Source organism: Mauremys mutica, chromosome 2 (genome assembly GCF_020497125.1).
Source record: "Mauremys mutica isolate MM-2020 ecotype Southern chromosome 2, ASM2049712v1, whole genome shotgun sequence".
Taxonomy (NCBI): Eukaryota; Metazoa; Chordata; order Testudines; family Geoemydidae; genus Mauremys; species Mauremys mutica.
This window is the reverse complement of record NC_059073.1, coordinates 64,118,912-64,146,574: the sequence shown is the minus strand read 5'-3', so window position 1 is coordinate 64,146,574 and position 27,663 is coordinate 64,118,912. Positions and strand designations below refer to the sequence as shown.

General features: G+C 43.0%; 1 protein-coding gene across 2 annotated transcripts in view; it reads left to right on the top strand.

The window, feature by feature from the left end:
- MTFR1 (mitochondrial fission regulator 1) overlaps nt 1–23,600 on the top strand; it is a 34,264-nt gene extending 10,664 nt beyond the window's left edge. The window contains exons 3-8 of one of the 2 annotated variants that reach the window (XM_045004728.1): nt 3,526–3,624; nt 8,995–9,113; nt 15,491–15,732; nt 19,036–19,288; nt 19,477–19,624; nt 21,631–23,600. In XM_045004728.1, coding sequence (XP_044860663.1) covers nt 3,526–3,624; nt 8,995–9,113; nt 15,491–15,732; nt 19,036–19,288; nt 19,477–19,624; nt 21,631–21,690 — 921 coding nt within the window. In that variant the 3' untranslated portion in view covers nt 21,691–23,600. Of the gene's footprint in view, nt 1–3,525; nt 3,625–8,994; nt 9,114–15,490; nt 15,733–19,035; nt 19,289–19,476; nt 19,646–21,630 lie in introns of both variants that reach the window. The other variant, XM_045004727.1, reaches the window with a different exon arrangement.
- Nucleotides 23,601–27,663: the final 4,063 nt, after the last annotated feature.

Here is a 27,663-nt window from a genome sequence, read left to right as displayed (position 1 = left end):
TCCTTGCTGGATCCTCTTCACAACCAATTCAGAGCATCAAAACAAAGCAATCTGGACTATCAACTGGATTGACATAGTCATTGTCATATATCTTTGGGTCCATTTTTTAAAAAAATATTCTTAATATGTGAAAGAACAGCTCCAGTTTCTTCTTTCTTTTTTTTTTCTTCTCCCCCCGCTCTTTCTCTTCCCATAGCAGGCTTGTGGTAACAATTAAATTTCCAAACACCAAGTGTTGTAGATTTTTATAACATTTCTCATTTGGGGGGTTGAGGCAGTTAAGTCACCTAGCCTACTTGCTTCCTCTTATTAGCTGCTGATTCTCCTCCTCTCCCCACTATACACTATGTTAAGGTACATTCTCAAATCCAATTTTGAATGACTTCCACTGGTTATGTAGCCTATAGTCTAAACCAGTGGTTCTCAAAGCCGGTCCACCGCTTGTTCAGAGAGAGCCCCTGGTGGGCCGGGCCAGTTTGTTTACCTGCCGCGTCCACAAGTCCGGCTGATCGCAGCTCCCACTGGCCGCGGTTCGACGCTCCAGGCCAATGGGGGCTGCGGAAAGGGTGGCCAGCACATCCCTCGGCCTGCGCTGCTTCCTGCAGCCCCCATTGGCCTGGAGCTTCTGCAGTACCACACTGGTTAACCAGAAGCCAAACACAGGCCTCTTTTGGCATTCCAGCCCTTGGTTCCTATCCAGGCAACTTAATCTAATCTAGTGTGAGGTTATTGAAAACCCATTTCACCATATGTCAGGTTCTTTCTAATCCCAAAGGATCAGACACATACCCCCAGCTCAATATGAATCTCCAATTTTACCCAAATATCACACTGTCAGCCAATCCTTAGTAAACTAACTAACAAGAATTAAGAAAAGAGCTATAAATGGTTAATAGATTTTGTGTGTGTGTGTGTGTGTGTATTATACACACAATTGCAAAGTCCTTGTCAGGTTTGTAGCAGTGTTAGAATAGACTGTTAGCTTGTAAAGTCTCTCCAGTAAGATTGGAAGACCCTCAGTCTATAGTTCAAGATGTTCCTTTTAGTTGTAAATCCACAGTCCAGAGAATTATATCAGGAAAGAGGCAACATGGAGATGTTTTCAGTGTCTTTTTATATCCTCTTCCATGTGCATGGAAATGTACTGTCCCAAACAAAGCCCACAGCCCCTGTGTGTGGAAAGTTACTGGCCAAATCCCTTCTTCTGGCTTTCAAACAACCCTCCAGGCCCACCCGACTCCAACCTTGCCAAACTTATCATCAGAAGCAAGCTCCCCACAGACCAGGGCACACCAACTCAGTGACACCAGACCCTGCCAGAACAACAGATACAAAACCTGCAGATATATCTCCACTTCTACAAGGATCAGCACCCCTCCACAACACACCTTTCAAGATACATGGGTTCTACACATGCCTTTCACAATATCTAGTGTGCCTCATCCAGTGCACTAAATGCCTCAATAACAACTACACCTCTACCCCGATATAACGCAGTCCTCAGGAGCCAAAAAATCTTACTGTGTTATATCGAGCTTGCTTTGATCCGCGGGAGTGCTGCTTTACCGCTTTATATCTGAATTCGTGTTATATCGGGTTGTGTTATATTGTGGTAGAGGTGTATGTGGGGGAAACCAGACATTCACTATACTCTCAAATGAACTTGCCCAGAAAGATAAGACACAAACACCATATCACCCCTGGGTGAACGTTTTTCACAGAGCAATCATTCTATAACGGACACCTCAGGCCTCGTCCTCTGCACAACACCTTTGAAAGACGAGCCTAGGATCTTAAATTCTTAACTTTGCTAGATGCTAAAAATCATGAACTGAGTAGAGACACTGACTTTATATCTCATTACAACAGTTTGTAACCCATTAAACCGCCTTTGTCCTATGTATACAGAGGTGTTAATTGGCCACTTCATCTTGAATGGTCTGTTGCAACATTGTTAAGCATAAGGAGTTAACACACCTTGTTCCACCTTGTATTTTTGCTGTTACACTCAGATTACCTTTCCCAGACCTGAGGAAGAGCTGTGTGTAGCTCAAAAGGTGTTTTTCACCAACAGAAGTTAGTCCAATAAAAGAGATTACCTCACCCGTTGTCTCTCCAACATGGCTACAACAACTCTGCAAACAGCATAGACTACGTCATTGTTGGAAAAATATCTAATTATAGTCCCTGCTAGTAATTAACCACATACTCTGTAATGCTCTCTTCCCATTATTCTTTGGTCCTTCTTATCCCGATAGTTGTATGAAGACTAAGTGACATCCTTCTGGTTATTTCTTTCCTTTTTATTTATTTTCCAAATACACTCCTGGGATCAGATGCTCACTCCATCTCCTGAAAACTTCCTGTCATAGGCAATGACATATGTAAATGTTCAGAGCCAGCAACAGAGCAAATGAAGAACCAATCGTGGCTTTGCATATGTTTTGTCAAATGTAGGTTTCTAGCATGTTGCCAAGTGTCCAAGCTTTGTTGTACTTGTGGCTTTTTGTTTGCTCAAAATCCTGTATGTGGCTTTGGACATAGGGACTTTTATTGCTATAAATTGAAAATATTCCACCTCCTTGGAATATTTTAAAAGGTCTGGTCATCTTATTTTTTTTAACAATATAGAATACTGTTGAATCAAAAATGCAAAGTCCCCATGGAAGAACACAAAAGGAAGAAACCTGATTAAACTTCAGCAGAAAGCAGTTCAAATGAACAGATGTGCTGAAATGCTATGCACACCTTCATGTTCACTAGGTATGATGAGAGACTTGTCATGATTGGAAGCGTCCTGTTCTCTTCCTACAAGTCTTTCCTCCTTCCCTTCCCATCACCTGCTTGGCATTTTTTTCATAAACTATAAAGAAATCCCGCAACTGCTTGGCCAATCTGCTTGGCCGCTAGTTGGTAGTTATCCTAGCAGCATCAGTGTGCCTTGTGCTGTATGATACACAAGTAAAGGCAGTCCCTGGCCCAAAGAGCTTTCATTCTAAGGCAAGAAAGAGAATGTGCTGGGAAACAGAGCTAGGGATAACTCAATAATTATTAAAAACTCTAAACTCTGGTTTTGTCCATGTCTTGGAACGAGGTATTTGACCTACTTCAAATTCCTTTTCCTTTCCAAGTTAACTTCCTTCATCTATTGAAAAAAAAAAAAAAGTTAGATAGCTCTGTCCTGAGTGTTTCAATGTGTTGTGACTTGAGGTCTGTCACACAGAATGTGAATTCCTTAGGGTCTTTGAATAGCACTGAACATGCTGCAAATAGTTAAAATCAATTATTTGTGCTGATGCAAGCAAGTTAAAATATGACTTTCAAAATAGTGTGGGTGACCAGTATGAATTTGAGTGCATAGCATGTCTTCCATGCTACAGGGGAATATGTAATTTTTGGTATGTGTACACTTAAACATTATACAGTACAAATATTGCTGGTTGGAGCAAAATATTTTTATTGTATTGTATATTGGGTAAATGATCTAACAAGTACTATAACAGTTCACCTAATTTTTTTCCTCAGGTGCTCTGGTCAGGCAGGTCTTATGGTTCATCTCGAAGTATTGTAAGGAAAATTGGTACTAACCTCTCTCTTATCCAGTGCCCAAGAGTTCGGTTTCAGGTAGGAATTCTCCACAGTTTAAAATCCTTCTTAAAATACTTTTCCATTTTTCTCTATGGCGTTTGTTTTGTGTTAGAGGACTTTGATTTGCAGGTACATTTAAAACTAAATATGTAGGTTATCTTGGATGCTTCAAATAAGCGGAGTAGAAGAGGCCCCTCGTTCATACCAAAGTTAGTTTTCCTCCCTTCTCCTCGCTGTCCACCCCCATGTCTTGCCAAAGTCTAGTTCAGGGGTAGGCAACCTATGGCACATGTGCCAAAGGCAGCATGCAAACTGACTTTCAGTGGCACTCACACTGCCCAGGTCCTGGCCACCAGTTCAGAGGGCTCTGCATTTTAATTTAATTTTAAATTAAGCTTCTTAAACATCTTAAAAACCTTATTTACTTTATACAACAATCGTTTAGTTATATATTATAGACTTACAGAAAGAGACCTTCTAAAAATGTTAAAATGTATCACTGGCACATGAAACCTTAAATTAGAGTGAATAAATGAAGACTCGGCACACCACTTCTGAAAGGTTGCCGACCCCTGGTCTAGTCTCTTCAGTTTCTACTCTGATACCCCAGGAAATGTTACATTGCTGTTACACCATGAAACTTCCAATGGACTTCATCCAGCCTGTAGGAATGTTAATTTGTAAAATAGCACTGTGTGGCTCTTGTAGAGCTTTGTCTGTAAAATAGTTCCTGCTTTTAAAACTAAGCATTATTTCAAAAAGCCCTACTTCAATTGGCCTGCTCCAATCTGATGTACTGTGGTAAACATTGCTACTGCAGCGTATGCTAGCTCATCACAAAAGTGGGAGTCCTCTGGGTTGACTTCTAAGGATGTAAAAGGCAAGTTCATAATCTCCTGGATGCCTTGATTGTCTGGGGCATTCACCACAGAAGACTACAATTTATTGTATGTTGCTCTTTTAAAAAAAACAAAACAAAAAACCCTCTTCAGGAAAACTTAGCAGCTTGCCATTCTTGACTGCTCTCTTCCAAGGCAAGAGACTTTTTTGGTTACAAAAGTAAAAAGCAAACTCTGCTGTGGCCAAAAAATAGGTAACGTCAGAAATAACTTCCAAAGCCAACTGATAAACCTGAGTAATGGAAGTGCAAACAATGTTACTTAAGAATGAGTGGAAAGTAAATACATGTTGCTTATGCACATGATACAAATTCTCTGAAGGTGAATACGGTAAGCAAGATAGTGTGAGCTCACTATTTGTTTAGTCTTTAAATATAAACTTGAACTGTGTAGGTGAAAGAAGAATATGTCAAATTCTGTGCTGTACTCTGAATTGTACACTTCTTATGTTAACAGACTAAAAAGTTAAGGGGGGGTGGTAATGACGTAAACAAGAGGTGGTTATTTCCTCCTCCTTGTGTTGTAACAACACGTCTTTCTGGAACAGATGGAAAATACAGAAACCGCAACACGTGCTTTTTAAAACACTGTTCTGGATAGCAAAGGAAAGTTTCCAAATAGAATAATTTGGAGGGGCTGCAATTCTTGAGCTGAGAAAGAAACCACATTAGTCTTTTTTGAGAGATGTGGGGAGAGGGGAAGAAGGCTTTGTGTAGAAAGTTTGCTGATTGGGAAATGTGTCCATTTTAAGGGTTGGTAATTCAAACAAATGTAGGCTTTTCACTTCTTAAAACAGTGGTTCTCAAACTTTTGTCCTGGTGACCCATTTCACATAGCCTCTGAGTGCGACACCCCCCCGCAAATTAAAAACATGTTGTTTTTATATATTTAACACCATTATAAATGCTGAAGGCAAAGTGGGGTTTGGGGTGGAGGCTGAGAGCTCATGACTCCCCATTAAATAACCTTGCGACCCCCTGAGGGGTCCCGACCCCCAGTTTGAGAACCCCTGGCTTAAAATATATTTGCTTCTCTAATTTTCCTTAATGGCATAAGAGTTGATTTAATGTGTGATGTTGATAAGAAGACCTCCCTCTGCTGTTAAAGAGAAATTAAGTTCCTTACCATTTTATTAGCCAGATAACTTCATTTCTTGTGTCTTGTATTGTCTTCTTACAAGAACACTATGCCTGTAGGAACCCTAACTTGACGTTCCTGCTTCTTATATGAATCAAATATTAATATCTCAATCTAGACTTTGCATTACTATTAATGAAGTGTCTGGCATTTGCCAGACATTTTGTAGAATAAACTATTTCAGGAATAAAGTCACTCAAGTTTAAAATTTGTATTTACCTTAGTATATAAATCTGATTGTGATAATACAGTGAATGAAAGATGATGATCTGAAGAAGAAGCACAGCGGTTCTAATGAACGGACTTTGAAATCTTGTAAATACCTGAGCTTTAGTCAACAAATTAAACCTTTAAATCCCATTAAAGTTGTTTATTTAAAGCACTGTATACAAGCCTTTTGCTCTTGTCCAGCATGTTAGAGATGCATAAGTATGGTTTCGATGTGTTTGACTCAAAAGATGCCATTCTGAGTGTTCTTTTCAGCATCTGTCTTGACTGTTTTCCTTTGAGACTGTTGCTATGCTGAAACTTTCCTATAGATATCTCTTTTCCTTTTTTCTTTCCTGCTAGCTTTAGCTATAGTATGAAAGGACCATGCACTGAACCTGCTGTAAGTTACTTTTTAAAAAAAATTAATTGCTTCAGCCATTAGTGCATGCCTATAATCAAAGTGTCTTAACTCCAGCTAAGAACCATAACCCATATTTTCTACAAGTCTTCATTTCACCTTGAACTTCTGATAAACAGGTTGGAGATATGTATGCGTTACTACCTTGTTCATATGTGCTTTACCACATGGCAAGCTTTTATTCCACCAATCTTAAAACAATAGAGACTGACATAACCTAAATTTTTATTTGAGGGTTTAATATCTTAGGGTAGAGGTGGGCAAACTATGGTCCGTGGGCCACATCAGTCCCACGGGACCATCCCGCGTGGCCCTTGAGCTCCTGGCCGGGGAGGCTAGCCCCAGCCTCTCTCCTGCTGTCCTCCCTCCCCCCGCAGCCTCACCTCGCTGTGCCGTCAGCGCTCTAGCTTGCCGCTCCTGACGGGCAGCGCGGGTGGCATGGCTGGCTCCAGCCGGGTGGTGGGGCTGCAAACTGCTGCTCTGAGCAGCATGGTAAGGGGACAGGGAGTGGGGGCGGGGGTTGGATGGGTCTGAGGTTGGGGGTGTTCAGTTAGGGAACAAGGAGCAGGGGCCATTGGATAGGAGGTGGGGTTTCGGGGGCCTGTTAGGGGGCGGGGGTGTGGATAGAGGTTGGGGCAGTCAGGGGACAGGAAGCAGGGGGTGGTGGATGGGGTGGAGATTCTGGGTGGGGCAGTCAGGGGACAGGGAACGGGGGGTTGGATAGGGGGTCCCAGGGGTGGTGGTTAGGAGCGGGGGATCCTGGGAGGGGGCAGCCAGGTGACAAGGAGCAGTGGGGGTTGGATGGGTGAGGAGTTCTGAGGGGGGCAGTCGGGGATGGTAAGTGGGAGGGGGCGGGGGCCAGGATGTTTGGGGAGGCACAGCCTTTCCTACCCGGCCCTCCGTACAATTTCACAATCCCGATGTGGCCATTGGGCAAAAAAGTTTGCCCGCCCCCATCTTAGGGGTTAGCTATTGCAGTAGCTTTCCTTTCTATTGCCTCAGAGGATTACTTGGTTTTTTAATTCCAATGAAATGGCAGATGCAGTTGACTTTCCATATTTGTATGCGAGGCTCATAGTATTGAGTAACCTATAATGTAGCAGCTTAATAGTGCAATACAACAGAACCTCTTTTATAAGCAGTTTTGAATTTGTTTGGTACAGGGCTCACAGGGACAGACAATTCATTAAAACCTTAGTGTCGTGTCCCCATTCCCTCCCGTCTCTTCCCTCCCTCTTGTACACGAAAAGACTTGTAATTGTTGGACTGGGAAGTATCAGTAACTTGCTCACTTGTGCCAGTTGTTTTCAGTTTTCTAATTTCTGCAGTGGGCATGTAAATACTAACTTCTTTCAAGCCCTGACATTTGCAGAGAGAACATCAGTTTTGAAGGGGGAAAGGGGCAAGTACCATACTTAACTTAAAATATTTCACTTTCAAAATAAATTACAATAAAAAAATCTGATCAAAATAGGAAGTTCTAGTGACCCTATTAAACTATTAAAACGTTTGATTTAGTATAATTAATTGAGTGGTGACTGCTCGTAGACTTTGGCCTGGTCTACACTGAGGCGTGGGATCGATCTAAGATATGCAACTTCAGCTATGAGAATAGCGTAGCTGAAGTCGACGTATCTTAGATTGACTTAGAATCACTTACTTTGAAGTCCTCGCGGCGCGGGATCGACGGCCGCCACTCTCCCATCAACTTTGCTTTCGCCTCTTGCCAAGCTGGAGTTCAGCAGTCGACAGGAGAGTGATCAGGGTTCGATTTATTGCGTCTACACTACACGTGATAAATCGATCCCTGATAGATCGATCGCTACCCGCCAATCCGGCAGGTAGTATAGAGGTACCCTTAGAATACTTTGCCTGCCTGTGCCAGTGAAGTACTTGGTTGCTTATCTCCTATATAACAAATAACTTGTATTGACTTTATAGTGCTAAATAAGCTGGTTATATACCCTAGGAAACTTGCTGTGACCTTTTATGTAGCAAAAATAATCTCTGTAAAAACCAGGAGCCTGATCCAATGCTTATGGAAGTCATTGACTTCAGTGACACGTTTCAGAGTGGTAGCCGTGTTAGTCTCTATCAGCAAAAACAACGAGGAGTCCTTGTGGCACCTTAGAGACTAACGCATTTATTTGGGCATAAGCTTTCGTGGGCCCACGAATATTTGGGCACAAGTTCATTTGTTAGTCTCTAAGGTGCCACAAGGACTCCTCGTTGTTTTTGTTTTTATTGACTTCAGTGGGCTTTGGATACTATCTTAGGGTACGTCCATACTTACCGCCGGGTCGACGGGTAGCATTCGACTTCTCGGAGTTCGAACTATCGCATCTAATCTAGACGCGATAGTTCGAACTCTGAATGCGCTCCCGTCGACTCCGGAACTCCTTCACCGCGAATGGCGGAGTCGACGGGGGAGCCGCGGACTTCGATCCCGCGGCGTCTGGACAGGTAAGAAGTTCGAACTAGGTAGTTCGACTTCAGCTACGCTATTCGCGTAGCTGAAGTCGCGTACCTTAGTTCGACCCCCGACCCTAGTGTAGACCAGGCCTTAGATAGTGCCAAGTATGCGAAGATCCTTGGTGTCTTGTGTGTATTCTTAATAGCTACATGCAGTATCAAGCTATTGTACTCTTTTAAATGCAGCTGTAAAGTTGATTGGAGAGTGCTTTCAAAAGTAACAATCCCTTATTAATTTTAAAAAATGCAATTTTGCCTTTAAAATTATAGGTTACCTCTCACTTTGCAGAAGGAAACCATCCTAAGCAGCTCAGAGAAGACTCAGTAGCCTCTTTTGCAGATGTGAGATGGGTTGCTCAAGAAGAAGGTGAAGTCTCTACAAGGCTCAGGTATGTTTGGTTAAATCTCCTTGATTTCATCATAGGTTCCCCTCAAATCATAGCACTTGCAATCTAGAGTACTTAACACTATAGGAAGGCTCTGCACTAGATAATTCTAGCATTGCAGGCGCCCATATTACACTTGTGTCCCCACACAAATGCTCACTGTGATATGGGACCGTTGTCAGCACTCTTGGTTTTTTTGTTGCTGCACTTGCTTGAGTAGGGGTTATCACTGCTGGTCCTGAACCACGTCTCTGTGGGATCACAATGCTAAACAAGCAATGGGGTTTCAGCTGCATTAGGGCAATTGATCCTTCTGGTGGTGTCTCACAATATCTGACCTACCTCTACTGACCACTCTGGTTAAGGCTCTGCAGTGCAGAGCAGAGACACTTTTACTTGTCAAACACACTCACTCACTCACTCACTCACTCACACGCGCTCGCTCTCTCTCTCTTGCATTTGGTATTTAATTTTTATAAGCATGAAAATGGGCAGGCAGTGAATAGGGAGCCGCGCCCATAGCTGTAGGACAGGTACTACTGCAATGGGCAGGGAGTGTTTTTGTGGGTATAGTGCTCTGTATACGCCTGGAATGAGATGGCTAATGTGGACACTGTATTATTATAGTTTGCGCTGGTGCAGGCTTCAGTGGCATAAGCTTTCTAGAATAGACAAGGTTTCTGTTTACTTTACTTTAAATAAGGAGCATCTGAGGGCCCTGATTGATGGCTTTGGTATTCACAGATGTTGTAGCTTCCTCCAAAGGACACCTATTTTAAAAGCATGCATTTAGTGATGACCTCAGTGCCCTCCAATACAACTTGCTGTGGTGAAATATTGCATAATAGGAATATGGCTGCAAGCCACTGTTAATTTCAGTAACTCAAAAGGGAGTAGCAGAAATCCATCAACTTGACTTTTCAGAGAGAAATCCCCTTTGATAGGTACATTCCAGCTCAGGGAATGGCTGTTCAACTCCTGTGTAAGAGCTGAGTTATACAGTCATTCAGCTTTATAGTGTCAATGGGAAGAGTAGCTCTTTGCTTCAAGGAAGCACCTATAGATTGTTGTGGGACTTGGGTATTGTTAGTTAAGATGTCTATTTGGGGAGACCTTGCTAAGGATCATCATGTAAAGTGGTCTTATCCTTCAACTCAGAAGTTGATAGTTGGACGGCAAACCATGGGTTTACAAGGTAGCTCTAAAAATTACTTCGTTAGGCAGGGTCTTAAATTTGGCTTGTTACACGTACGTGTGAAATATTTAACATTAATTACAGTAATGTCCAGTAGGTGCTTTCAAACACTCTATAAAGGCAATCCCTGGTCCAAGGAGCCCACATAAATATTAAGATATTTATTTACAATATCTACTTCCCATAAAATGCTTAACAAGTTGTCCATTATGCAGGCTTATATGCCTATGTAAATACATATATATGCTTACAGAGGGTGAGATCAACTTTATCTACACTGTCAATAATAGAGCTAGTAACATGCTTGCACATTTGTTTTGTCCCCCATACACTGAATGCTATAGTCACATTTCAGACTTGTATTTTTCAAGTGGTAAATTCCAAATGTTCTACTGAAACAAATATATTTCAATAAACTTACTGTGCATCAAAGTACCTATAATATAAAGCCCCTTTACAACAATATTTAAATAAGCTTTTTTAAAAAACCAATTTGAAGTATTATTGAATGTCTTTCATTTAATCTGTGTGACTAAACTGCTGTTAATTCAAAAATTCAGTGGCATGATTTAAGTCAGCACTGAAGGAAGTAAAAATAACTTGGCAATAATAGCCCCAGGCCAGACAATGAGATTTATCACCTACGCACACTGAAATGTTGACTCTTAAGCAGATATTTTATCAGTATGGATTAATTATGTCGAATAAATACTTCACATTCCAGTTGTACATAGCTAGTGTTCAGCTGTTCTTTTGCAATACAAAATGAAGCTTTAAAAGCTGTGGGGGGAACCAAGGGGACAGGGTAAATCCAAGTTGCTACCCAGGATTAATGGTTCCAGGAACCCTATGAAAATCCTGCATTCTGTCCTGGGAGGATACGGCATTTATTTATTTTAATTTGCATTACCTTAAAAATAAGAACAGTCCTAAAACTATTAACATAAAATGTGCAAACTGGTGGTCTCCAGTTCAAAAGTCAAAGTAATAATATTAAATAGGCAGGAACTGGGTCTTGCAGATGGCTGGTAGTAGGATTTGAAACCTCCCCACCTCTAGGTCACCAGTTCAGATGCTGAATGAAAGGAGGAGTGTTTTGTCTTAGTACAGCTCTGGGTGGACAGACATCCATGAATCCAGAAAAACTGCACCTGCTCCTGTCTAGGCAGTATGTCTTCTGTGGATGTTGTTTCCATTGCTGTCAGTACAGCACTTCCCAATAGTAATAAACATACAAATATAGTATGAATTACAGATATTGCAATAAACAGCAATTGGGGATTCTTTTGTCTGCAATTAATTTACTTTTCTATGAAGGATGGACTAGCTGCAAAGCCTGAAACTTCCACCTTGTTTGCCTGTTATTCCTGGGTGAAGTTCTGTGGCCTGTTAGGCAGGAGGTAAGATCCTAATGGGCCCCTTTTAGCCTTAAAAGACACTATGAATCTCATGTATGGGTTCTCTCCATTTAAATAGAAGCAAGTGCTGCAGATGTATTGGTTGGGCCGCCAATACTACTATAAGAGTACAGTCGAAACCATGATTAAACCAGGGCCATGAATTGTGTAACTTAAAGCACATTCTGCAGATGAGGTATTTCCAAAAGTCATATTTCTATTCAAAATTCTTGCCTCTGTGTTTGACCAAGCAGTGCCACAGAAACTCAATATCCTGATATGCTTGAGGAATTGTAAGAATTCAAGTGGGAGTTAGTTAAATATATGGGCATTTCTTCTGCAGCTACAGTATCTTAGTTCATTCTTGTAATTCTCTATCTCAGTAATTAGCATTAGTTGTACTATTGTCTTGAACAACATTTCTGGTACCTTGGTATCTACCTTTTCTGCTTATTTGATAACTTCAGATCTTGAAACTTCTTATACCGTATTGTTCCGAGTATAGGCCGCTCCTGATTATAAGCCGCACCCTTAAAGTTTGGTGCTATTTTAAAAAAATTAAATTTTTAATTTTTTTAACTTAAAGAAAATCTCAGCCGCGGCCGGGACTCAGAGGGCTCTGGGCTGCCCGCTGCGGCGGGGAGCACAGAGCTCTTTCAATCCCAGCCGCGGCGGGGAATCAGAGCGCTCTGGGCTGCCCGCCGCGGCGGGGAGCCCAGAGCCCTTTAAATCCCAGCCGCGGCCGGGACTCAGAGGGCTCCGGGCTGCCCGCCGCGGCGGGGAGCCCAGAGCTCTTTAAATCCCAGCCGCGGCGGGGAATCAGAGCGCTCTGGGCTGCCCGCCGCGGCGGGGAGCCCAGAGCCCTTTAAATCCCAGCCGCGGCCGGGACTCAGAGGGCTCTAGGCTGCCCGCTGCGGCGGGGAGCCCAGAGCCTTTTAAATCCCAGCCGCGGCGGGGAATCAGAGCGCTCTGGGCTGCCCGCCGCGGCGGGGAGCCCAGAGCTCTTTAAATCCCAGCCGCGGCAGGGACTCAGAGCGCTCTGGGCTGCCCGCCGCGGCGGGGAGCCCAGAGCCCTTTAAATCCCAGCCGCGGCCGGGACTCAGAGGGCTCCGGGCTGCCCGCCGCGGCGGGGAGCCCAGAGCTCTTTAAATCCCAGCCGCGGCGGGGAATCAGAGCGCTCTGGGCTGCCCGCCGCGGCGGGGAGCCCAGAGCCCTTTAAATCCCAGCCGCGGCCGGGACTCAGAGGGCTCTAGGCTGCCCGCTGCGGCGGGGAGCCCAGAGCCTTTTAAATCCCAGCCGCGGCGGGGAATCCGAGCGCTCTGGGCTGCCCGCCGCGGCGGGGAGCCCAGAGCGCTTTAAATCCCAGCCGCGGCGGGGAATCAGAGCCCTTTCAATCCCAGCCGCGGCGGGGAATCAGAGGGCTCTGGGCTGCCCGCCGCGGCGGGGAGCCCAGAGCCCTTTAAATCCCAGCCGCGGCCGGGACTCAGAGGGCTCCGGGCTGCCCGCCGCGGCGGGGAGCCCAGAGCGCTTTAAATCCCCGCCGCGGGGGGGAATCAGAGCGCGCTGGGGTGCCCGCCGCGGCGGGGCGCCCAGAGCCCTTTAAATCCCAGCCGCGGCCGGGACTCAGAGGGCTCTAGGCTGCCCGCTGCGGCGGGGAGCCCAGAGCCTTTTAAATCCCAGCCGCGGCGGGGAATCAGAGCCCTTTCAATCCCAGCCGCGGCGGGGAATCAGAGCGCTCTGGGCTGCCCGCCGCGGCGGGGAGCCCAGAGCGCTTTCAATCCCAGCCGCGGCGGGGAATCAGAGCGCTCTGGGCTGCCCGCCGCGGCGGGGAGCCCAGAGCGCTTTCAATCCCAGCCGCGGCGGGGAATCAGAGGGCTCCGGGCTGCCCGCCGCGGCGGGGAGCCCAGAGCTCTTTAAATCCCAGCCGCGGCCGGGACTCAGAGGGCTCCGGGCTGCCCGCCGCGGCGGGGAGCCCAGAGCCCTTTAAATCCCAGCCGCGGCCGGGACTCAGAGGGCTCTAGGCTGCCCGCTGCGGTGGGGAGCCCAGAGCTCTTTAAATCCCAGCCGCGGCCGGGACTCAGAGGGCTCTAGGCTGCCCGCTGCGGCGGGGAGCCCAGAGCTCTTTAAATCCCAGCCGCGGCGGGCAGCCCAGAGCGCTCTGATTCCCCGCCGCGGCTGGGATTGAAAGTATTTTTATTGGGTTTTTTTTAGCAAGATCCCGCTTATAGGCCGCACCCCTAGTTAAAAAACTTAAATTAGGGGGAAAAAGTGCGGCCTATACTCGGGACAATATGGTATTTTAATATCACAGTGTTAAAATATTCTGGATTTCTTTGGCAAGTATAAGATGGGATGCAGCAAACATAGCCAGTGTTTTCATTCCTTTACTGGTTACATGCCATAAAGGCAGAGACTCGTAAAAAAAAAAATGTTAGTGCATGAGGCTTCTCTTCTCCCTTGTTCTTATTATGATACATGATTCTCGTACTAAACAGCTTTTATAACATTAAACTTTGCTGCAAAGCTTCGTGCCTCTTGACAATTTGAGAACAAGAATCTGAAGAATCCTATCAAACTAGGGTTGTCCATGCAGCGAGGCAGTATAGGTGGAAAGTGGACTTTGTAGAACATGGAAAGCTGTTCAAAAGGGAACAAATTGCATACAAAAGAATTCTCAGAGGTGGAAAACATCTAAAATTGTCAGTGGTGGGCAAGTTTTTAAAGAAGCTTCATTCCAACATCAAAGCAAATAAATGTGAAAACTTAGAAGTAACTGCTGGCACAAGGCATTCAGAGGGAAAACAGATTGGAGCTAGAAAAATTAGTCTTGTCCTGCCAAGAGCTGAGTAATAGACTAGATAAAACTATTTTATGCACTGAATGTCAAAAACCCTAGTCTAACTTTTTAGTCTAACCCGTGGGGCTGCTAAAATTTGGCTTGTTTGTAATTTAACACTTCAAATTTAACTGAAAGTATTCTAAGTGTGCTTTTTCATCTTAAATTATTGTGCAGTATATTAGTGCTGCAATATCCGGTTGTAAACACTGCAGGGGAACATGTGTAAATTCCACTGGAAAGCTTTTTAATCACACAAAGCTTTTATAAAACAGGTCTTACTTGGTTTATTAATAAAAGTTTACTTTTACCAAACCTTAATTTTGGGCCTAACTTAACTTGATAGTGTCCCTTTTAATAGTAGTATTTACTATTTTGTTAGGCCGATTCACATACTAATTACTTTGATTATAAGCCCTTCCTGATATCTAGCCTGAATCTTGCCTTAGCTTAAATGTTTGTTCTCTTAATCATACTATTAAACCAAAGGTGGAATGTGTTCATATCAAGCTCTTTGTTGCTTATATAACTTGTATATCATAATTACCAGTAAATAAATGTCTGTAGTGCTACTAGGCTCTCAGTGTTTCTGAGGTAGCATTTCCTTCCTCCCCCCGAAAAAAAAACCCCTAACACTTAAAACCAATGCCACTTCAACTTTAGGTTTTAGGGATCTATGAATCAGATTCTGCCAGATGTTACTTGCAAGTATTCCATTGTGGGAAGAGGGAGATAAAAATACCAGACTTCTGAAGCAGGTGAGAAGATGTTTACCTAAGGTTTTTTTTGTTCCTTCTTAAAAGGCCAAAAGTAAGTAGTTTGGTTTTAAGGTCAGTTCTTAATGTTTGGCTCAATGCTTACACTTAACTGTTTTGCTCTCTCCTCTTAGCTGCTTGGCAGAAGCACTTAATACAGACCAGCCCCATGTGACAATTGTGTTGCTTTGTTACAGATCAGAAGTCTGGTCAAAATCGGCTCCACCTCTTCCACATGAACCATATTGCTCTGGAAGACCACCAAGTAGACAAGTATCCTTACCAAATCTATTACAAGAAGAGCCAGCCCCCAAGGTTGTGGTGACCAAGAATGATGAAGCTCTGCAAAAAATCAGTGCTCTAGAAAATGAACTTGCCAGTTTAAGGGCACAAATAGCCAAAATTGTAATCTTGCAAGAACAGCAAAATCTGCCAGCAGGTATTAAACTCTGTCTGACTTTCATATCAAATTAGCTAAAGGGAATCTGCTTCTTTAAAACTGATTGACCGACGTGTAGGTATAATGAAGTCAGTTTTGTGAGATGTTGCAGGATTGAAAGTGAAGTTTGTAGGGTTGTAAGAAGTGTTAGCACCAAATTTCATTTATAGTGGTTGTACAGAGCCTCGGTGAGGCTTGATTCCAGGATATCTCTGCTGTCTCACTGTGAAACTACAGGACAAAGTAAACTTGAAGGTGATGGGCAAAAGGCTCTTTAAAAAAAAAAAAAAATCCATCTGGAGTTGTGGGATGGAAATTGAAAGCTGTGAGAGGAAAACTGTGTGCCCTTTGCCAGCCCAGCTGTACATGAATGGGTTTATTCATATGCAGTAGTGAATTGCTGTGGAAACCTAAAACTTGGATTGACCGTGAGTCATAGTCATGTTATCTGACTTCCATTGTAAACAGCAAATGGTGTTTTTCACCACTGTCATAGCTGATAGACATGTGCTTAGTGTGTAGTGGTGTGATGGCAACTCCCGAAAACCTGCCTGACTGGGAGTCTAAATTTATCTATTAAATATCAAATAGATGAGACTTCAGTTATTCACTATCCTAACCTTCTGCAGATCAAGTTTAGTATTAACTCCTCCTTCTGCCTCGACTTCACGTTATTTTCACTTAACACATTCAAGTGGGTTGGTACAGTATACTAACAGGGACCCCACAGATGTTTCTCCAATAGTAGAGGGGGACCAAGACCTCCAGATTCTTGTATTTCTTCAAATGTTTGTGCAGTGTGTCTTGAGTTCTGAATTCTGTAGGTAATTAGCATTTAATAGGGTTTCTAGAACAAAGCTTGGCACAAAGATGAATGAAACCAAAGGCATAATATAACTGTAAGTATTATAAGGATACTTAAGTCCCACAGAGTATCAGTAGGTATCAGTAATGATATGTCATGAGGTCTAGTGTCACTGAAATACTAATTATGCTTTTGGAATATAATACATATTTCAAATGGCTTATGAAACAGTGACATGTAGCTAGAAATGTTTGAGGTCAGCAGAAATCTCTAACAAACTTCAATGCTTGTTACATGACTAAGAATAAATAAGCACAGTACTTGTGATATCTTCTCAGAGCTTATAACAGACCTGGTACTCTTCAGAGAGTTGTAACTTGTTACAGTGGCTGCTTATTTCCTAGTATTGGCTTCTGAAACCATTGACTCACTTGTCTCTGCAGCAGAAGTTGACAAGTTAAATCCTCTACATGAAAATGTATCAGAGGGGTAGCCGTGTTAGTCTGGATCTGTAAAAGCAGCAAAGAATCCTGTGGCACCTTATAGACTAACAGACGTTTTGCAGCATGAGCTTTCGTGGGTGAATACCCACTTCTTCGGATGCAAGACTTCTTGCTGCAAAACGTCTGTTAGTCTATAAGGTGCCACAGGATTCTTTGCTGCTTTTACATGAAAATGGGCTCATATCGGTCAGTGCAATAACACACAAGAGCTTTGGGGCAGGGGGAAAGGCTTGAATTGTTATAGGAGCCATTCTTGGGATCAGATGTTGGTCTGAAGGCTCTTGAGTTGCAATTTCTGTTCAGATGGAAGCTAAAAATCATACAGGGCCCCTGATAGTGAATGTCCTAACCTCAGTCCTATAGTCTGCATCCCTCCGACCCCCAACAATACTTCATATTGTATAGCACCTTCCACTGAGATCCTTGGCGTGCTTTACAAACTTGAATTGTTGCAGCTCACAAGGATAGTAGGGCCTATTCTGTACCCATTACAGATAGGAATGAAGAGTGAGAAACTGCGACAGGTTAAGTGGCTTGGCCACACCTAGCAGGTGTGTGGGAAAGCTGGGAATAGATATACTGATTCTTTCCTGGGCTTTAACCATTATATCATGAATGCTGGCTCTCCTGAAGAGGTTGTAGTTCAGTATCCAAATCTGTGAGTGAATAGGGAAATAATGTGACCACTATATGTGCCATTAACTCAGTGCACTGAAATAGTTTGAAAGATAATTGTTCCATTCCTCCTTTTGAAAGCAACAGTAGCTTGAAATTAACACACTTCTAAACATACCAAATTGCTAAAATGCTAATAATGACCTAAATAGCAAATGTCCTTGATTAATATTTTTTTCTAGGTGTGATTTTTCCTTCTGTTCATTAGAAGGCTTTCAATCTAGCTTTCAGTTTAAATAGCGTTTTCCTTTACCTCCCTCTTCTGGTAGAATATGGCAACTGCTTTAAATATGTCAACGTTATACATCTGTCTGTCCCAGATAGTTGGTTTGGTTCACTTTTAAGATTAAGGGTGGGTGAAGATTTTTGTTAAATAAAAATAAGGTCCCAATTTGCATGAGCAGAGTCAGTGACTTCAATTCCATAGTCGTCTTTTAGAAACAAAATATTTGTGAAGTTCTCTCTGCCAGGACCAGTGTAATATCTTTGGTGACTCCTGTAATACTGACTTAATATTCACCTAAAGTGGTGCAAGAAGCTTTAAGATTTTTGTTACAAACTAATTGGTTCAGATAGTTGCCAGATTCTGCTCTTGAGGCTTAGGAAGGCTTTAAAGAAAAACATGGGCGGTAACAGAAACAAGGTGAAGACTTTTTAACTGGGATTCACACACTTTTTGAACTCTGCCATTCAAGTTTAAGAATCTCACGTGAGAAGTCCTTCATTTCTGAAAATAATTAGCACGAATAACTACTGCTTATATAGGGGTTGTGATTACAGTCAATAAGCAATTTCATTTAGAATCTCGTCTTGACAAATGACAAGAATAATTGGAATTTTTACTTGGGATGCATTCATTGCTGTTGTCTGGCCAAACTGGTATTAATGTGTGTAATTATTTCTAAACAGTGATTTCTTCCAGGCACAGTGGCTGCCTTAAGAATGTAACTTTGCTTGGAGATAGTTTGAAAGGCATCTCGAAATACTGATAGACCCCAAAAGGAGGCAGAGTTGGTGGAAACAGGTCCTGGTGTTGAACAAGTTTTGTAGGTTTGCCATGGATGTACATCTGCTGTTAGTATCTGAACTTGGAACTGAACATCCTTTTGGAACAGTAATTAGCTGAGGTGGTTTTAGTGCTGTCATTTTTAGGTGGTTTAGGACTTAAACCAGGCCAGTAGTCTTGTGACAAGAACCTTTTGAGGACAAAATAAATTGATATGCAGTAAATCTGTTCCTTTTCAGAACACTTGATGTATCAAGCTTTCTTTAAAAGGGCATTTAGTTCTTACTGGGAATGAATGTCTTGGTATGTTTTAGCTGGATTAAGTCCTACTGCATCAGCTCCTGCACCAGTGCCGCCGCCACCACCACCACCTCCTCCTCCACTGCCTCTTCCACCTTCTGGGGTACATCGGAGTATGTCTGCTATTGATCTCATTAAAGAGCGGAAAGGCAAGAAAATAAACGCCGGACAGACTTTGATAGATACTGGTCCAAAGAAGCCTGAAATACCCAACATGCTAGAGATCCTCAAAGACATGAACAGTGTCAAACTGCGCGCAGTGAAAAGGTGAGTACAGAATAACTTGTGTAATTTGATTAATGCAAAGTGTAAAGCCTTACTCAGTTGTTTTCCTGGAGAAACATTTGAATTTTGGACCGTTGCTGATATAGCATTTGAAAGGCAACACAGGAATGCAAAGATGCTCTAACTTCATTCTAAAGACTTGCTGTGTGACTGTTAATTTCCCTTTGCAGACCAGCAGAAGGCACAAAATGCAAATCACCTGACCCAACTGATCCTGTAGCACTAATAGCTGAAGCTCTCAAAAAGAAATTTGCTTATCGATACAGAAGTGATAACCAAAGTGAAACTGAAAAACAGATTCCAGAGCCTGAAACAAAGGTAACATCTGAAATGATGCTGGTGAGTACTGAAATTCTTGACACATCATAGGGTTCAGTCCTACATACATTGAAGCCAATGTAAATTTCTCTTCAAAAACCTTAGATGGCTGTCAGACCATCTCCATCTCCACAAAACCCCAATAAGCATTCACAGGTGTGCCACAAATTGCAACATAGACATGGGCAATGTAGCCAATTCTCATTCTTTTGTATTATAAATCTCAGAGTATTTGTGTATCCAGGAGCTAGGACTTTATATGAGAATCACTTTTTTTTTTTTAAATGAAAGTCTTGAGCCCTCATAGTTGTAGACAAAATCCATAAAATACCAACCATAAGGATTCACATCAAAGGCAACCTGAAACGTTTGTGTGCTTTTTCTCTTTGTAGCAAGCAGAAACAATGAGTCCTGTGGCACCTTAAAGACTAACAAATGTATTGGAGCATAAGCTTTCGTGGGTGAATACCCACTTCATCAGACGCATACTTTTCTGTTTGTGTGTGTTAAATGACTTTGAGGCCTGACTCGTGATTTTTTAATGCTTAGTGTTGGCAATACTGCACGTGCCTATTGGGAATAGGTAGACAATTTAATGAGAATCCAGAAAGCTTGACCTGTTCATCAGCAGTGCTGGGGAATGGAGAGACTGTTGTCATTCAAAGCACTGCAGGGGGCAAGTTTATCTAGGGCTTCTGCTGACCGGGTAAATCATGAGCAGACTAGCGAGGTTTTATTGCATCAGTAAGACTTTAAAAGGCAACTGGGTTCCATTTTAAAAATAAATAAATTCAACATGGTGCTGGGAAAACTCAATGAGTTGTGTTTAAAAATGATTGAAGTAAAAGTTTTTCTCCCATGATAAGTTTCAAGTAGTGCATGCAATGCATCTATCAGCATTTCTAGTTACAAAACTTAGAATAGGAATCCTTTCCTGTGAAATCCAGTTTTGCTGGGCAGTAAACGTTGCCTGCAGTCTGGTAAACAGTCACTGAGCATTGTGGGCCAGAAAAGAACAAATAAATGATCAGATTAATCTCTTGCACTTCACTCAGCTTGGAAAACACAAATGAAAAGAAATAGCAAAAGAGGTAGAAAGCATAATAACCTTACTCATACAGCTGGTTGTGTTCTGGGTCTGATTGGGGAAGAACTAGATTACCAATCATAAGCATTCAAAAATCAGGTGACTTAAAATAATAAAGGTTGGGATTTTTTGTTTTCTGGCTTGAGTTTTTGGGGTGCATTCAGGTAACATTTGCAGGCTCTTTTCCACAACCATGAGGGCTATATTTTTTTGTAACAAGGGCTGAGATTCTTACTTAATTACTTGCCTCCAGGAGCTGGGGATTTTAAGAGAAGTCTCACAAGACTTGAGAGAAAATCATGAGTTAATATTTGGCTTGTGGCATGGAATGTTCATTAGTACTTCCACTTGGAGATTGTGGCCCATCTTTTGTAGGGGCAAGGGACTTGATTGGATAGTAAACGTCAGAGGCTGATGGAACCAGAGAGTTGCTGGAAGCCTTTGACAGAGACTATTGTGGTGGTGACAAACACTAGTTCTGGTCTAATAACATTTTTAACCATAGGCCGCCTTTCCCCACCCCCAAGTCTGGTCCTCACATTTCATTATATGTGGTTTACAGAGGACTTGTAACAGATGAGATTGTTACCACTGATGGCAAGAGTGCCTTTGTGGATTCTGTGGTGCAGGAAAAGTCTCAGTCAGCAGACTTGTTCTGGGAGCGGAGTCCTCTGGTTAATCTGAGTAACTTCACTTGGTTCCTGATACGAGTTTCCCCTGTGAGACAATTTCTAGTTACTTTGTGGGTAAGATTCATCTAAATCAAATCCCATTTGCATCCATGGCAGCAAGGGAAAACAGACAAATGATGGGTGGCCTCTGCTTGAGTTCCCAGAGCACTTATGAATTTGGATTATAAAATGATGCTACAATTTCCAGGATCTGTACATATTGTAACATACATGTTTTTCCTTTTCAGTTTGGACCACACATGCTGAAGCCTACAGGAAAAATGAAGACTTTAATTGAAAAATCTTAACTACTTTTATATCACTACAAGAGACTATTCAGCTACTTTTATTAGAAATCAATGTTATGTAGTAAGTGTCTCTTGGTATTTAGTGCCCTCCTACAAAACAAACCAAAAAAAAATACTGACCTAAAATTATTAAAAACATAGTGCCTTTGTTTTACATGTTGAATTCTAGAGGTACTTGTCCTTATGTGACTTTTAACAAGGAGGTTGAGTTGAGAGACAGTACAAGTTTTTAAACCTATAAACTTTAAAATCTAGCTTTCAATACCTCAAATACTAAGACTTTTTTCTGTGGTGGTTTTATTTTAACACTAATTTATCTGTACAAATGTTTTTATATGCATGATTGACAGTCTTCAGACAGTTTGTGTAAATGATAATAATGGGAATGAAGTACTGTCAAGTTACTGTCAGTCATTTTACTTCTCATGTAATACCTGATGTAACAAGTTTCTTGCACTGCAGGATTTAGTTTGAGACTAGCAACTTCTGTTCCAAATGAGATCTCATTAGTTTAACACAGCTTTTGCTGGTTTTAGCCTGAAAAGCATAAACAGCTCATGCAAGGGTAGGTTTAGTTAATAACGATGGAGAAACAGATAATCTCTAATAAGCTTCATTGATTTTACTTGTTACAAAGCTGAGTGGTATGGAATAGAGCATTGCAAAAATAGCAAGATTTCTCAAATGAGACTGCCCTTCTCTCAATGCAGAATGTTCCATTTCTCTCCCCCCCCCTCCCCCGTGTCCCCCAATATATATAGCGCCTTAAAGGTGAACTTGATCATCTTGAGCAACTGGCCACAGCTAGCTTCTGGTTCAGTTCTCTGTCAAAAGGTAGGGGTGTGTGTGTGTGTGTGTGAGAGAGAGAGAGGGAAATAGGGTAGAATAGCAGTGTAGATTAAAATACTTCAGACAGAATGTCAGGGTATGTGTCTGAGTGAGCAAATGTGGAAGTCTGGGAAGTTACAGTAGTAGAGATGAGAAGAAATGGAGTGAACTGTAGGGTGTTTGTCAGTAAAATCTTACTGCTTTCGGAGGCCATGATTGGGAGTGCTTGACACACAGTTAATGGGGAGGTCTTGTGCTGGGTTAGCCCCCAGCGTAAAGCAGAAGAGACTGAATGCTACCCTGATTTGTGCTAACTGCCCATGGCCCCAAGGTAATATTTCAGCACCCAGGGATATCCTGACTACAATCCCTGCACTAGCTCCAGGGAAGCACTGGATCACCTGGGGAAATCCTCTAGGCACCTTTTCATATTGCAGCTTTGTCTTGCCTGATCGGCACCAAGGTGGATCATCAGGGGGGAAACAAAGAGTCTTTTTGTACACAAATGCAATCCAGTTTTCCCAAGTGTTGGAAAAATTGGGTAGAAAACATTCTGGCATTCACAGGACTAACAAGCAGGAACACAACAGAACTAGCTTGGCTACATATCAAGTAAACTGACAGCAAGTTTCTTTTGAATGTGGATAAATACAAGTAGAGAAGGTGGGTCAGCAATCTCATTCTAAAGGAACAGTTGGCTACTGGAGTTGTGATGCAAGTGCTTGTTCTGGAAACTTTTTTTTTTCCCTTCTTCAACTACTGGAAAAGTGCAGCATTTTCCATCCACCCTAAGTTATTGAAGATGTGTAAAGCATGCTAGTCAGTATTAACAAATTGAGATTTAAATAGTATGATCAACAAGGGCTTCATTTCTGATGTAATACTTGAAAGTGCTGTATTTACAAAGCTGTTAAAAGTTTAAAAAAAGGATAAATGTTTTAACTAAAAATTCCTTTCTTTGCTCTTCTAAATACTTTGAACAATATTTTTTCCAAAGTCACTTTACTTGGTCTCCAAAGAGTTATTTGTATTTAGTGCTATACTGAGATGTACAAAATAGAAAAAACAAAATGCTGACTTTACTTTGGCAGTGTCTGTCTTGATCACCTGTGCATTAGTTGGCTGCCTTTGAGGGGAAAATGGTCAGTTGAAAACAAATTCAGAAGTGGTAGAGATCTGAAGGGAGTCTAGTTGCATCCTCCTAAGATATTTAAAAGTATCCAGCTCCGGTATGGCACTTTTCCATAGCATACACTAATCCTGTGACATAGGAGTAAACTGCTACTCCTGCACAGCAGCGTGGTGGAAATAGTCAGGGAAAAGCAGTGTATTTTAACTTAAAGTGCAGGTGCTTGTTCTGTTCAAGCAGTGGAGTTGTGGAAGCAAGTGAGCAAAGGATACTTCATTTTTAACTTTTGGTGCCTAAGTATGGATTCTTCCAGACTTCCTTCCTCTTTAGTTATGTAGAGGAGTTCAGAGATCCATTCCTCAAAAACATTGATTAGCATTTCCTTCCCCTCCTCCACAAGACTTTTCTTCCAGACCCCTCATATCATCAGTAACCATGCTTTCAGGTGGGTTAACCTGTTTCTCTTGTCTTGACACATGTAGAGGTTTGCAAGGCAGCAAGTTCCAGCCAATGCTATACAATCCAAGGTACCTTTCAATGGATCATTCTATCTCCACTTCCATCCAGCACTTAAGTGCCCCCGGAACTCACAAAACCCCTGTGTGTTTTGGCACCTAAACTCAGTGCCTAAATTTTTGCTGAAAAAGTTCTTAAGCACTTAAGTTTTTTTGCCTCTGGGCATGTGCCTCATTCTAGGCAGCCAGATACTTATGCCCTGGCATGATCCACAAAGCAGGGAAGATAAGCATTCATCTGCAGGGCCCAATCCAGAAGGCATGCTCTGAGGCCACCTAGCAGTTCAGGGCCCATTCAAACTCTGGGAGGATGTGCTTGTGAGCCTAGTAGTTAGATCACTCCTGCAGGACTGTGTAGCTCAATTTTCCCCTCTACCTGATAGGAGGGGGCTATGGGGAAAAGAAGGATTTGAACAGTTATCTCCAGAAAGTATGCAAATGATTGGGTTATTCTAATGTAGGTCTTCCTCATGCTCTCCTGTTGAAACTATCTAGGGTGTATAAAATCATGGGGCCAGAGAGAGAAGAGAATGAGTAAAGCTGGTGGTTAGGACACTCCCAGGGTGACCCAGGAGCCAGTTCCCCTATTCCAGTGAGTATGTATTTATACACAGTGGAACAGCTTCAACCAGAGATTTGAGGAAGACCCATTGCAGACTAGGTCATTCTCAAATGGCTAGGGCACTGAGAGGTGAAAGACCCCTGCTCAGATCTTTTCTCCCTCTGCAGGCAGGAATCATACCCAGGCCTTGCACATACAGGGGGAGTGCTCTGACAACTAGGTTAAATGAAGGTGGGCAGCAATCTTCCTTATTTCCACACCCCACCCTCCCAAAAAATGTGCCTGACTCCAGGAGCAGGGCAGGGCATAGGAAACACAGCTCTAGTCAGCATCTCCCATTGAGTAGTTTAGGCAGGCAGCTGCCTATTGTGGTGGCTTCCAGGTGTCTAACCTAGACTTTAGGAATCCCAGTGTGTTTCTAGGTGCCTGCAAGTTAGGCACTGTAATGCCTATATCCTATTATGAAGCTAGTCCATATTGTTAACCTTGTATTTTGCTTCCTCACACCCACCAAAATCTAGTTAATATTTACCTTCATATTGCACTGCCTATAGAAACAGTATCTTAAGGTTTGTAACATAGTTCCCACCTTACTAATTTCATAACCCATGAGAATCAAATTACAACTGAAATATCTCATTTAACAATCACAATTTGTTACACCTATAGCACGTGTAACTAAGTAACATAATGAAAGTTTACAAAAGGGCATTTAAATGTTTTGCACTTGTAATGCACAGAGACAAGGCTTAGGGGTCAAAACTGAACTCTGAACCTTCCCTTCCACCAAACAAGTCAGTTAACTTGTTTGTTTAGATTAGTTACCTGAGGGCTATAATTGAAAATCCCAGCCCAAATTTTTAAGTACTGGAAGCTGTCCTTCCACTACACGGAAGGCTGGACGTGTGGTTTCAAAGGAACCTACAGGTGCCTCTACTCCTGAACTGTAACTCATGGTTTCTTTGCAATCAAATATAAGGTGCTATTTTTCACACACCCATCTACAACTGAAGAAGTTGCATAACAGAGGAAGTCACTTGCCAGTGGTCAAAGAGCACATGGGTTCAATGCATGGAGTCAAACACAAAACTAACAAAGCCTAGACTTGTATTCCCTGCTTTACATCCTTCCCCCTCACACAGTGATACATATACAAGCGTGACAGAGTCAGAGCCAAGCGTTCTTAAGTAGGAGTGTTCAAATTAAGGAAATTCACTGTGGCCCTCACCATACAGAGAGATGCCTTATATCTAAAGCTTGGATTTAGCGCTACATGCAATTTTTCCACAGCTTAGGGGCAACTGGATCGGCTGTTTGGGGTTAGCTCAGCAGTTCTCAAATTGTGAGTTGGGACCCCAAAGTGGATTGTGAGCCCATTTTAATGGGGTTGCTGGGATGATCATTAGACTTGCTGGGGTCCAGGCTTCAGCAGCAGGGCTCAGATTACAGTGCCTCCCCCAGCCCAGGGCTGAACCCTTGCACTTTGCCCCACTCCTTCCCCCCTCAGGGTGCCAGGGCTTGGGGGCCCACCACACCCAGGGTCATGCAGTAATTTTTGTTGTCAGAAGGGGGTTGCAGGTCAACGAAGTATGAGAATCATTGGCTTAGCTCATTGGAGAGTTTGGAATCAAGGTTTTGTTTGGGCCTGTTTCCAGTTGCAAATGGGTAAAGGACTACACTCCTAGAGTTGGAAAAAAGCTTCCCTTAGTAAGTTCCAGTACTAACAACTTAACGGGGGGAGAGATTAGAGAGTAACTGTCTTGGGATAAAAACTGAACAGGGGATTCAGAAAGGGGAACTGAGGTACTGAGTGTTGTAGCACTTACTTACCTTTTTGGCACCTATTACCATTCACATCTTTGAGTTAAGCACCCAGGTTCTTTACACAATGCAGGGGGAGAGCTGGGGTGCTAAGAATGGGGTTCACAAAAGCTAGCCTGCTGAGCAAGGAGCTGCCTAAGCCAAATACTAGGAAATGCAAAGGAGAGGGGTGTAGCCTAAGACTAGCTCCAAATTCCTCAAGGGCTTTCACAACTTGTTTCCCCTGTATGGCCCCTGGCCACCCAGTGGGACCTTAATTTGATTTTCAGTGGCCTGAGGAAACCTTAATTTGAACCAATGACTGCCTCTTTTCTCCTCCACTTCTCCCTTAGACTTGGTTCCATACAGCTCTAATTATAACATCCTTTTTAAACATCTCTGGTTTTTAGACAGCACATCACAAAGGAACATGATGAATCAGCCATTATTATGTCTTTCACATTACTCAAATTACAAGAAACTATTAAATATGTCATAAATGACATGGTATGATATATTTTGGTATGTGCCACCGAACTATATTCCATGGCCCAACTTTAACCTGTCTAAAGTACATTCCAAGTTCCCGGTAATTCTTATCTGGATTGTTGTTGAGTTGAACACAAGCTACAGTTCATTTTGCTTCCTGTTTACAAAATGTAAATCAGTGGTCTCCAATCTTTTTATGCCCAAGATCACTTTTTGAATTTAAGGGCAACCCAGGATCTACCCTGCCCCTTCCCCAAAGCCCTGCCCCACTCACTCCATCCCGCCCTCTCTTTGTCACTCGTTCTCCCCCACCCTCACTTTCACTGGGCTGGGGTAGGGGTTTGGGAGGGGGTGTGGGCTCTGGGCTGGGGCTGAGAGGTTCGCAGTGTGGGAGGGGGCAGGGGGTTGGGGTGCAGGAGGGGGTGTGGGGTGCAAGCTCGGAGGGATTTTGGGTGCAGGAGGGGGCTCTGGGTTGGAGCAGAGTGTTGGGGTGCAGGAGGGGGTGCAAGATGTGGGCTCTGGGAGGGAGTTTGGGTGCAGGACGGGGCTCTGGGCTGGGGAAGAGTGTTGGGGTGCAGGAGGGGGTACAGGGTGCTGGCTCTGGTAGGGGGGTCAGGGTGCAGGAGGGATGAGGGTGCTGGCTCTGGGAG